At 34.1% G+C, this 13,898-nt stretch overlaps 1 protein-coding gene across 1 annotated transcript in view; it reads right to left on the minus strand.

Moving 5' to 3' along the window:
* LOC137390009 (receptor-type tyrosine-protein phosphatase delta-like) overlaps positions 1-10,000 on the minus strand; it is a 39,050-nt gene extending 29,050 nt beyond the window's left edge. The window contains exons 1-4 of the mRNA XM_068076234.1: positions 9,973-10,000; positions 7,896-8,008; positions 6,329-6,527; positions 5,863-6,231 (exon numbers count right to left, since the gene is read on the minus strand). Coding sequence (XP_067932335.1) covers positions 5,863-6,231; positions 6,329-6,527; positions 7,896-8,008; positions 9,973-10,000 — 709 coding nt within the window. The remainder of the gene's footprint in view (positions 1-5,862; positions 6,232-6,328; positions 6,528-7,895; positions 8,009-9,972) is intronic.
* Positions 10,001-13,898: the final 3,898 nt, after the last annotated feature.

The following is a 13,898-nucleotide window of genomic DNA, read 5'->3' on the forward strand; positions in this document are numbered from 1 at the left end:
TCCAGACCACCATATCATCGGCAGCAAGTCATATCTCACGTTCTACCAGCAACACAAAATTGAGCTGTCATTTACAAAGCTGTTTATTAACGAGCTTATGCAGAAGCAATGAAAGCTCTTTAGGCATGCTCTCTATCTAATGAATCCAATGAAATAGCTGGCCAAGGACTGACATGATCAACTTGCAATAGTTGTTTTAAATTTTCTATTAAACCTTGGACTGTTGTAGTAAGGAAATAGCTATGATCAGAATGTTGTTGAGTTTCAAATCTGGAATAAATGAAAAATTGCCTTATTGCATATTATTGGTCTACTCTGGAATGTCAACAGTATAATTATTAATATTAGACTTCTTTGATATTGCAAAAATTCATTTTGAAGCAATTGAAATTTCACAAGCATGACTAAGTTGTGTACATATTAATAATTAGAGCTTTGTATATATTCTTCTTGATTAACATAGAATTGTGTTGTGAATCTCTTGACTAAATAGTTGTACATGTAAAACCAAGTAAAATTATAGTATCACACCTTTTCACACTTGCAGAAAATTGGAATGAGCTACAATAAAAGAATGTTGAAAACGGGGCAATCAGTCAAACATTGTTTTTGTAGACAGTTTTAGATATAATTGATATCAATGGTAAAAACCCTCTATCTAATATTATTGGTTTTATTGTTATATTTATTATTTAGTTTTATTGTAGCCTAAGCTCAGCCTGTCTCAGGTTAGTTGCAGTTGATATATTTTTATATACATGCTAGATGGTAAACTCATTGGCTGTTATGCTACAGCCTTCCTAATTCAGCGAGCCCAATACTATCTACTAGCCAATGCCTAAAACCTCTGTTGGATTGTGCATAAAATGCTATCTTCCACAATCTTCTACTACAATTATCTAATACTATATGATTGCTTATTTATAGCGTGGTTATACCTTGTCTTATTATTAACAGATGCTATAAGTTACATAACTTAATTCAATGATGGGATTTATGTTGTATATGAAACAATGACGCTGTGAGTTATTGGGAGTGCTTGCTTTCAGTATGGGCCAGCGCAACAACTAGAGCGACCTGGTAATATTACAACCACAGCTGAGAAGAACATTTTTATAGACAAGCATTTAGTTATTATTGTTGGTCACTTTGTTCTTTTAGCTATCAGGATGTTTTGCTGAGCACTGTACACTATGATACCAAGCAGCCTTAATACTAGTATTCTGTAATGTGCTTTTGCAGTAGAAACAGGTAGTTGAAACCACCCCTTGACCGACCGCGAAACTCATGATGCCTTGAAATGAGTATGATTTAAATGTAAATTTCTATATGGCTTGGCACTTCAATTATGGTGGCCTTTTGAAAAAAGTGGTTTTTGGTAGAGCTTATTGTATGTCAGGTTTTGAGGCAACTGAAGCCATTCTCCCATTATCAATGAAAACAAAAATAAAGTTTCAGCTAATCATACAAAATTATTGTGCAATGCAGTCACAGTTGTTTAACCAATGCTTCATGGATATAATTAATGGCCAATTGATGTTTGTCACTAGTATGACTGTATTTCACCAGAGATACAATAGCTAAGAAAACTTACCATCTTGTTAAAATTCAAGGATAAACATGACTCTGAAATCCTCTAATTGTAGCATGTAGCTAATGTATCCAAACTGCTGCAATCTAAGCTTGAGGCTGTACTATTGACAAATTTTCATCACCTTACTATTTGAATGATGGCTTCAAACAACCCATTCGATGGCCATTGTATGACTCAAATCTCCTAATTCCACTTTCCTAATTCAACAAACAAAATGTAGTTTGTGGAGTCGAATATAAGTAAATAGTATAGTATTAGTTGAGCCATCTGTAAGCTTTCTACTAGAGCTAAAAGGATGAAATACTAGATTAAATTACTACATTACACTTATTTAGGATGTTTTGCCTTACCTGATATCGATAAAATACACTTATTACCAGCGAAACATTTGGTTGGGAGCAATGATCTGGCAATTGTTTTCACTTAATCTGATACATAGAAACCTTTAGTGTATTTCATTTTACTGAGTGAAAATTGATTTCTCCTATTAAGTTGCATCGTCATTTGTAGTGCTCAGAAGATCTGTAATCTGTATGTTTATTTGACTTTTGTAAGTGTTGCTTAAAACATGGAGTTAAGGTGGTTATATATGAGCCAAGGGGGTGGCAATGGTTTGCCATGAGCTGACATTTATTCACAGTATCATATAGATGTCGATTTCGCTGTTTATTGGTGCTATACAGTATATACACAAAATTTGATTTACGTGGTAATAAGGAAAAACCCTGATAGTAATGCATTCCTAACACCGCACATCTTCGCCACTGTTGCAACATCTATCTGATACTCAACCCAACTGAAATGATTAATGTATCCATAATACAATATTCAGTATAAGATAAGCTATTTGTTTTAAAGTCAACTCAAGTAGCTACACTACACATATTGCGTGGTGGGGTAGAGGCATGGCTCTTTCCCTCTCCAAGAGAGCCTATCCACACTAACTCATATTCATTATGTATTTTTTTACTTATGTTGACATCTTGGGGTTTTTTAAATTCTCTGTATTCCTAGCTTAAAAATACAAACTAAAATCATTGCATTCCACGGTTAACTATTATTCACAGTATTTTTGCTCAATACATGTACAACAAATTGGCCATGCCTTGCTTTAAAGCTATAAATACCCAATATCTATGATGATGATAAGCGGCTCAGGCGCTGGGCAGCCTATTCATCGCATTGACCAATGAAAACAAGGGAGGCATTTTCAAATCATCCTTGTAGAATTAAAGCTGGCAATGGTCATTTTGCACTTGATACTGTTAAAGCGATCACCTAGTAGGATACACAACACAATAGACAACTATTCAGATAATTACAAAATATATCGTAGTGACGACATAGACAATATTGAAGCAAGTAACCATGAAGAGCTTGTGCCATCTGTGCCATCACACTTTCTGCAGTCATTTGGATAATCAATTGTGAAAGCCTGCCATGGTGAGTTTGTATAACATACAACATGGCAATATTTAGCCAAATATTTATCATAAATGTCATACTAATGTTTCTGTCACTAAGCAATGTAAAATTCCTGAGAACTACATCATTGGATATCACAAAAAATCATAGAACACACGCACACCCCTTGGAGCAAGAGTAATGGTGGCTGTATTGGGATTTTTAAGACTATATTCACAATCTCAAATCTTTTATAATTTAATGTATATTGTCTGTTGTTTAAAACATATAATAGAATATTTAACCTCACAGAAACAACAGAACAACTATGAAGAAATTGCTCACATATTCAACCAGAATATATCATTTAAATTTTTCTATCAATTTTAGACCAAGGCGTCGATGAAGATATTTTTATAGAACTGATGGAACACCAGCTGGCCAACCTTCAGCCTAACATGATCTCAAGAACTCAAACTCTCCTTATTAGGAAACAGAAGGAGTTAAAACGAGTAAGTTGAAAAACATTAATTCAAATTGTAAGAGTATGTTGAGTAAATCAATATTCCCCATTGAGTTAGATAACTCAGAATCATTAACGCAAAGTTAGATAACTCCTAAACATCTACCCTACCTACCCACATAACTATATTACTAGTTGTAGCCAGAGCTATTAGTTATGACTTGTATTATTATCATCACCCAGACCTTAACACAGAGTTAGATAGCTCCTAATCATTGACGCAGAGCTAAATAACTCCTAATCATTTACCCTACCTACCCAAATAACTGTATTACTAGTTGTAGCCAGAGCTCTTAGTTATGAATTGTATTATAATTATCACTCAATCCTTAACACAGAGTAAGGTAACTCCTAATCATTAATCCTACCTACCCACATCACTATATTGCTAGTTTTAGCACATTTACATCATGAGCTATTAGTTATGAACTGTGTTATTACCTCTATGATTTTTACCTTTGTACCAATTATTACCAATTTACCTTTGTGGTTTTATAGGTGACAAGCTTGATGATGAAAAGCAATGTGTTTTGAGGGGCAAGTCGACAGCCACCAGCCTGTTTATGGAGAGACTTTCGCAAAGTACCTTAAATGAAACCAGCAGAGGAGCCATTGTATTGAAAAATGAACAGGAATGCATCTACCTGGTTTTGCCAACGGGAGCAGTGTTCCTGATGGCAACTGAGGTAGATGCATGTCTGGCCTATGTTAAGTGTTTGTTTGTGGTTAACCAGAGGTACCACATCCAAGCCCATTCATCAGTTGGGGTTCTGGTGGAACGTCTGTTACGGCTGCTCTCATCATTGATGACAACAACCTCTGCATTGCGGATGAGACTTCTTCAAATGATGGGGATAGTCAAAAAACAGCTTCTCTAGAACTCCAACTGATGGTATCTCGGCTGGTATCGCTAGTACTCAATTAAAATATTTTCTCTTTTATAATTATTTGTAAACATTTACATGTAAATACTTCATTGCAAAACAGTTCATTTTTAACCTTTTTATTCATATTATAGCTTTAAAGTTATCATAATATATTTTGCTTATACATATATTTAACCTCAGTATTTCATGAAAATAAAAATAAGAAGTTCATAGTAATCAGTTCACTCAAGTGTGTAAATGTCTTCTCCTGGTATAAAGTTACAATTTTATTGTGATTTAAAAATGACAGTACCATGAGTAAACAGGGAGCATCCATAGCAGCACAGCACTGAATCACAGAATGATTTAGTTTTGGTTATTTCCACAAAAAGCATCCCTGTACAACAACTCGACTATCAATCATAATATGATTGAAAAAGCCCTATTATACCTGTACCACAGCTCAACAATCAATCATAATAGGATTGAAAAAAGCACTAGCATACCTGTACAAAAGTTCGACTATCAATCATAAAATGATTGAAAAGGCACTAGCAGAGCTGTACAAAAGCTCAACTTTCAATCATTATATGATTGATCAGGCACTAGCATACCTGTACAAAAGCTCAACTTTCAATCATTATATGATTGAACAGCACTAGCATACCTGTACAAGAGCTCAACCATCAATCATTATATGATTGAAAAGGCACTAGCAAAGCTGTACAAAAGCTCAGCTATCAATCATAATATGATTTAATAGCCACAGTATGCGTTGGCATAGGTAAATCATTATTAAATGCAAATTAAATCAATTTTGAGTACAGTTTTGTCACCCTGAATTTAGATTTATTAATGATTTAAAATTCAATCAAAATTTCTCTCTGTGTAAGGTTAATACACCGTTCTGTTACTAATTTTTAATATGTACAGTATGTATATAAAATGTTGATGTTTTTTCACCAGGGGTATTTGCATTAGATAATTGCTATGGGTTTCTATACTTCTCTATATGACATATTCGTCTTAATGAATTAATGTCGTATGAAGGGGTCCACTGTATATCAGAATGCTTGTATACTAAGTACTTCATAAATTATTGCGTGAGTAAATTACCTTATAGAATGTATTCACATATGCCATGTTATCTATTTGCATGTAGAAAAGCTGAATTACTCAATACTATCATGCTGGCAGTCCCATTCGTCACGTATAATAAGTAATACTATCACCACAATTATTCTTATACTTGAATAGGTGATCGAGTCACACAGATGGTAGTGAGCTTAACTTCAAATACAAATGCCCGGGTTTGATTTCTGTACGGTGAAGTCTTTCTTCCTAACGCCCTCAGATGTTTCAGACCGACGGATGGATGGAAATGGCTCTTATAGTAAAGATGCATTCTTATCAATGAATAATTAGTAAATGGCAAATATTACATGGATCAATGAAGGTACTCCATATAAACTAACCTATAGTGACCTGCCACTTGGAAGGTGAAATAAAATCAACCACCTCCTCAGTTACTGGTTTTAGTCCAATATAGAACGTATAGCTTCCCATGTATAGTGGTCTGTTCATGTATCCACCATATGTAATACTGTCTCCAACTGTGAACTTATGAGAGAGTCTACTAACAGGGAGCTCAGCTGTGATGTATGAGTCATCACTGGTCTCTATGTCAGTGCTGGTAAGTTTACTACTGAAGGTAGAGGACAACTGAACAACTATTAGTATACTCTCATATCCTGACAGTGAGGAGGGGTAAGTAACTGGTGGTAAGGTTAGAGTCACCGACCTGTCACTAACTGTTGGCCATTTTAAGTAGCTCCACGTAATGCCTGAAAAAGTCACGCAAGACTGAACAAGTCAGAATGATGGATAAACCTTTAGTTACTCTACAAATGCCAGTCTTATATTTCACAACTAGAGACTTACTCTCTGGTTTAGTCCAAAAGATGATAGGACTAGACCGCTCTCCATACCCTTGTAATGTGTATGCCTGTACATAACATCGGTATTGTACTTGAGGGGACAGCGAACTAAGGATTACTGATGATTTATTTGTTCTTGCATCTGGTCCAGCATCTACTCCAGCTGAATGATAGTATGTATCATTTATGACCTGACATGGTATCTACAATATAATGTGAGTGCATGTAAGGTACCAGACATACATTGCGCGTATATTAATTATGGATATGTATCAAAAGCAGAGCTAGACAAGTATAACAAGAAACATTATTGATAACCAAAGTGAGTAAAATATAGCTGTAAGGTTGTCAACATGGGTTATACAGTTATACTCAAACGCACAGCTCTGTTTGAGTTATTTTTTTCTATCATGAACTTTTTGAAGTGTTTCCGTTGCGAACAACATTTATTTCTATTAACTGTATGTTTACAGCCAATTTATACACAACTGACAGACTCGAGTAGTCAAGTTGTGCAACAATCATAAACGGTATTCCATGGGTAAAATAAAAAAAAATTAAGTTCATTGAAATTAAGAAAGGGAGTCTCCGAAATGAACCATTCCTCCAGCAAGTGACTTGGCAATCCTCTAGAAATGTGAGTTACAAAAAAATATTCTCCTTAAGCTCTCTAAAATCCCTAAGCAGGTACAAATTTTTTTGTGAAACTAGGTGATTTGGATTCTTTAGAGTCTAAGCATTTCATTGATATATAAGTATCCATAGTATCCGAATGAGAGACAACAAATATGTTGAGATAACAAATTTGGTCTGAATTAGTCTAGTGAACAATCGTGTCCAAACTCTTTTGCCCATCATCATACTTGGTGTATTATCTGAACAGAATAAACTTAAAATACTGCATTTAAAACAATTTTAAATAAAATATGTAAAATGTTTTAAAATTAAAACATTTTAATTAAAATGTAAAATTAAACATCATTGACTTGCTCATATAGTTTCAAGGCATTAATTATCAATATTATCACAAACATCATGTCGGATACTTCAAGCGCTTCAACTGCACATGGGTGGTTTGCTCTTTATCACTTTCTATTTGTTATCAATTTTGCTAATCATTTGGTACACTGATCAATAATATAGATAGAGTTAATAAGTTGTAATATCCAACTCATCAATATTGAAAACATGACATGGTTTTGTTATTAGTTTTTACCATTCAATCTAGCAAGAGGCTAATAAAGTGTATGATAACAACCTTTTGTGCAAAAAACAATTAGAAGATATTAAGTTTTTAAAATATTGTTGTGAACAAAATTATATAAAAATAAATATTAGCAAAAACTTTAAAAGAAATTTTGGAACAATTTGTCTCAATATGCAAACATGTATTATAGTTCTTTGTCGATGCTCCTCCAGTTAACAAAAAAGATATTTGAAGTTGTTATGAGAAATATAAAAACAGTTGGTATCTTTATAACGCTGTTGCATATTATTTATTCTATTAAGCAGACATTTGTAAGCACAACTGTGTAAAATAGCAATAAAGGCTTTTATCGTAAATTAATCACCAGGTAGTTTGTGATTTGGCTGTCAGCATCTGTCAGGACAGGGGGAGTCCATATCAATCGTACAGTTGTACTTGTCCTATTGTCCACAGACAGTCTCGTAGGGGCAGCAGGAACTATTGTAGAATAACAAGAATAGATTGATGATGGATTGCTGACTCAGCAGTTTCTACATCTGGTTGGCAATGTGAATGCGATTATTATTAAACCATCACTGACACATACATCTTTTATCGTATCTCCTAGGTAAATCACACACGCTGATTCCGATTTTGTACTCAAAATAAAGATTGATCCACTAACTTTCAAAGTCATGAAGGCTTTTTACAGCGTTTCAATATCGGTCTCGAAAACAACACAATCAGCACAACAAGCTAAGCCCATAAATATGGGACGTACGCTAGCTTTTTAGGAACGGAGGTTAGGGATGTTTAGTCCGATTTAGAATGATAGAGATGGGTGTCTTAAAACCCATTACTATTTAAATTCGGCATTCAAAATCTTCTCAGTCTTCTATGAAAGGTAGATGAACTATTTATAATTGCTCGTAGCTTGTTACAGGATGTTTAATAGGCTGAATGCCGAGAAACATGAGCTCAAAAAAGCTCGATTTTATCACAAGCTAGCATTTTTATCGCACTTTTTGAGCTCATTTTTAAATATGCAGTGTTAAATAGCTTATCTACCTTTCAGAAAAGACTGAGATTATTTTGAAAGCTGAAATTAGATAATAATGGGTTTTAAGATAACCTTCTATATCATTCTAAATCGGACTAAACATCCCTAACTTCCGTTCCTAAAAAGCTAGCATGTGTCACATATTTATGGGTGGAGCTTGTTGTCCCGATTGTGTTGTTTTCGAAACCGATATTAAAACGCTGTAAAAAAGCCTTTATTACTTTGAAAGTTAGTGGATCAATCTTTATTTTGAGTGCAAAATCGGAATCAGCGTGTCTGATTTATCTAGTATATACGATAGAAGTTGTACATGGCAGTTATTGTTTAAGTATATAGATATCATCGAACGACTTCTTACAGTGAGGTTATAATATGTTTTAAAGGTACGCCAAATGTCATAGCCAAAGTACATGCAAACACTCTAACATCAAAACAATTATTTGAATGATTATATTAAAGACTCTCCCAAATATATGTTATAGCTAAATATTAATATCATTTTAAAGAAAACATGACAGATGAGCTTTAAAAATTCAATTAGTTGTCTCCACCCTCAATTGATTGACTCATAGCTTGTAGGTGTTCCATGTCATATCAACTCAATATTTTTGCTATTATTTTCCAATAGCTCCTACATAATAATTTATGACTAAATGATATTTGTAGAAATGATAAAACTTAGACTATTTATACACTCAAACTAAATTGAAAAGTGCCAGACTTCCATATTTGTAAAGAACAAACATGCTGGTTCAAGATATTTTTAAGTACTAAACAGTATTACGTTGTATTACATTACATTATAACATGTATTACAAAGTATTATATAGTATTACATTGGTTCAAGAAATTTTTAAGTACAGTAATTGATTGCACAACAGTAAATGTTCCAAAACTATTATTCACAAATCATAATAATAAAATAATGATAATAATAATTATTATTATTATTCTCCAAATATTATTATTATATATAATTATTATTCTACCAAATCGATGGAGAAGGAAACGTATTGAAAGCAGAAAGACACAGCATTGTGTAGACTATGCGGAAAGAAGGAAGAAACTTTTTTCCATCTTTTTATAAAGTAACCAAACATACAACAATAGTACTGAGATGTTCTGTAACAATGAGCGTAAAATAACATTCTAAGAAAACGTTTTCATAATGTTCCATAAATGTTATCTGATTATTACTATTGAATTTTGTTAAAACAACCTCGCAGAAAAATTTTAAAGAACGTTGTTATTGAATGTTCGAGCATTATTCCATGAAGGTTACTTTGGAATTTTTGAGCATAAATGTGCATATAACATTGACATGCAATGTAACTGGAACATTATCGTGCAGCATCATTTCTACCCTCAAATTAATGTCTAGGCAAAGTTACAGGAAATTTACTTTGGAATGTTGGAGTGTAAACATCCATATAACATTGACTTACAATCCAATGTAAAGGGAACATGAGGTGCGACATCATTTTCACCTTTAACTGAATGTCACAGTAATGTTACAGCAAAGTTATTTTTAATGTTTAAAAATCTGTTACCTGTTTGAGAATCTGTTTGAAAATCTAAGTCACTGCTACATGGATGTACCAAATAACAGTGATTTGCAATGTAAAGAGAACATTATCGTGCAACATAATTTCTACCCTCAAATGAATAATATAACATTTTTCTGACGATCTTTTCCCATTAATGTAGTTTAATAGCATTTCTATTGTAACCTTTTAATTTTGCTAGTTAGCTGGCTCTTTTAGAACTGCTCTCGATAGCTTAATAAATACACTGGCAACAAATCTTTAAGAAAATAAGTTAACTTTAGTTTTACTACTTTTGCCAGAAACATAGGACCTTTTTTGAAGTTGTCGCCCTTTGATAATGAAAGATTATTTTAAATTGGATGAAATCAAGCAAATTAAAAGTTTTATTTATGTTTTATTACAAATACATATTTAAGCAAAATAATTTAGGACAAATTATGTTAATTTTAAACGATATATATAAAGAAAAATAAAGGTCATTACAAATTTCAATTTTAGCAATTCATTGAAAACTAGGTTACAACGAAGGTAAACTTTATTGAAACTCCATTAATGACTAGGTTTCATTAGTGCTTTTGTTATAAATCACAAAGGATTTTTATAGCTATACACGTGTTTTAACTGCTCTCTATATTATTATTCTTGTCGTTATATCATGCTACCATTTGTGCATTTACTAACAGTACAGCTTGAGGAAGAAGTGTTGTAGAAAGGTTATGCTCGGGACATTATAGTAATGTTGTACTTAATTCACTAGAGGAGAATTCTGTGAAACATAATCAGAATGTTTAAGTGTCTCCACATTTACATCCCACTTATCTTCTGCATGTAAAGTTCTTGAAATGTTAGCTAATATCTTTGAAGCAACATCATGGAAGGAGTGTTTGTGGAATATTATGTAACATTCTTCCACTATGGTGGGAATGTTCAACAAGATAATTTGCTGGATGATCCAGCAATGGATTTCCTACAACGTTGCTGGGACGTTAAAAGGTCTTTACAAATTATATTGTGACAACGATGCAATAAAACGTCTCTAGAATTTTTCGGAATCTCCCTCAAATTTTCTAGGAATATAAAATTGTTAAATGGGAAGATAGCGGCAACAGTGCACAAGAAATGACACAATGGAGTAGCAAGAATAGTGCATCGGAATCTATCTAGACAGTGTGGGTTCAAAACATCTATGAAGTGGTACGACCACCAAAAACAGTTATAGAGAATGGGAAAGCAAAATTATTATGGGATGAGCATTCAAACAGATCATGTGACACAAGCTATAAGACCAGATATAGTATTACAGGATAAGGAGCTAGACCACCCATGGCTGATTTATATGGTTGTACCAGGAGATGGGAGAGTGAAAGACAAAGAACAGGAAAAGGTGGAGAAGTATGAAGAAAAGGAAGAAGTAAGAAAAGGTGGAGAGAGTTGAGGAAGATCTAGAAGACAGCTGTGCTGATGGTACCTATCGTGGTTGGGGCATTAGGTGCCCCACCCCTATAGTGGCTGGGGCATTAAGTGCCCCATCCCTATCGTGGCTGGGGCATTAGGTGCAGTCAAAAATCTGGAAGAAGAGCTGACCAAACCTAATGTTGACAAAGTACATGTAATTCCAAAAGTGCAATTTGCTGCATTGCTAGGATCGGCTAGAATACTAAGGAAGGTCTTAGATCTCCCAGGTTAGTTGTTCTGACCCGAGTTCCAAAGATACCAGCTTCAAACCACGCTGATCTAACTAACAATAATAATAATAATAATAATAATTATGGAGGCAGATGACATAAAACAATGCCATGTAAAGAGAACATTATCATGCAACATCATTTCTGGAAGAAGAGCTGATCGAACCTAATGTTGACAAGAAGGAAATTTCAAAAGTACAATTTGCTGCACTGCTGGGATCGGCTAGAATACTAAGGAAGGTCTTAGATCTCCCAGGTTAGTTGTTCTGATCTGAGTTCCAAAGATACCAGCAACAGCTTAAAACCATGCTGAGCTAACTAACTATAATAATAATAATGATAATAATAATAAGGCATAAACTGAGACTGAATTCTTCAGGAAATGATTGCAAGCTGATGCAATAATAAGACACTCACTCACAATTGAGGGTTTCTATAACATCAGGTCAAGGTAGGTTATGTAGTAGGGGAGGCTGGGGAATTTGCAACAAAAAATGCATTTTTGGGTATAACGTTTTCCTAAAATATTGGAATGTAGATAATCATAAAGGATGTAGAAATATGTTTTACATAAATGTGCCAAATGCCAATTCTGCTGGTTGTATACTTTGGAAAATATCACAAAAGTATTAATTGCATAATTGGTTTGTCAACATGCCCTGGTAGGGCATGTTGACAGATGAATTATTTCTGTCTGTCTTGTCTTTTCAATTAGTTGAAACACCCTATGGGGCACGTTGAAATATCCTTAGTTTTCATAGTAAATTTTAGTTTTAGAGTTGTGTTTTCTTGGGATGCGAGTTATACACACCTGTAAACTTCTCACTATGTTCAGGGTTAGAATACCTTTAAGCATGCGCAAGCAACTTCTAACAATAATTTATTCAACAATAAAACACTAGGAAATATGCAGTACTACTATATTCACGTGATTATTTCCTTAGTCATTATCACTGTCATGCTACATCTCCAACATTTGAGTCCATTCGTCAGGTAGAATTGTGTCGTTATACGCATCAAAGTCCTCGGAATCAAAAGATAGCTTCATTTTAATGCTCCCATAAAACATCCTTATCTGCTCCCGTCCATTGCAGTGCTGATGCAACATTTCTTGAAGGAGTTTGCAATCATATCTGGTTTCGAACCCTTCCAGGCCTGCAGGATCTATTGACACACGGTGGCTAAAGAAGGAGCTTTGAGGTGTCCGCCATGAGTAACTGGGTGATCTCCAGATATCATCCAGTCTTTCTACTTTGCTCGCAGTCTATCTCTGTAGGGATTATTTAGTGAAACATTTAGCTAAAGTTTTGTCGATTTTAATCTTGAAACATCCTGGCAGTCAGATTACCTCAAATGTCAAAAACAATCGCAAACGATAGAAACATACCAATACTATTTGATAAAATCTACTAAAATTTTGTGTAAGTTTATCTTTAACTCGGTTACATTGTCTAAACACACAAAAATTACGTAAAGTGCTGCTTCTCATGTCCTGTTGATTTCCCGAAGGTTTTTTTCTCTGACTTTGTTGACCAGCTTGTTCCTAGCCATATTAAAAAACATTGGAGTTTCATCCATGTTTCCAACATTGTTGAGAGATAAATTGTGCCACTTGCAATGTTTTATGATGAATTGTTGAAAGGAACTAGTGTCACATTCCGAGTCTTTGGGTAGCTTTGGAGCAACTTTGGAGCAACTTTCGATTTTTGATGCAAAACTAAATCTGCTCTGCCAACCGCGAGACGTTTTGAAATTTTGGTTTAACTCACAATTCTTCTTGGACCACTTCATAGCACCGATTCGAATGATGTTCCTGGTGATCATGAAACCACATTTCTTTGTTCCGTTACCAAAAAAGCTAAAGAAGCTCCTAGTTTTAGCTACTGACATTGTTTTTCTTCTCGCACACTTAAATCGTGGAATCATCTTTAACCTTTTGAATACCGTTCCCGTAATCTGACGGGCTGAGAGCGCAGTCTCAGCGTACCAAACCCGTAATTGCCCGTCAGACCTGAGTCTTTGATACGTATTTTTTAAATTCATTTATTTATTTTAAAAATGGCACTTAAATTTTTAATTAATATTTTTAGGAGTTT

This window comes from Watersipora subatra, chromosome 1, assembly GCF_963576615.1.
Source record: "Watersipora subatra chromosome 1, tzWatSuba1.1, whole genome shotgun sequence".
NCBI lineage: Eukaryota > Metazoa > Bryozoa > Gymnolaemata > Cheilostomatida > Watersiporidae > Watersipora > Watersipora subatra.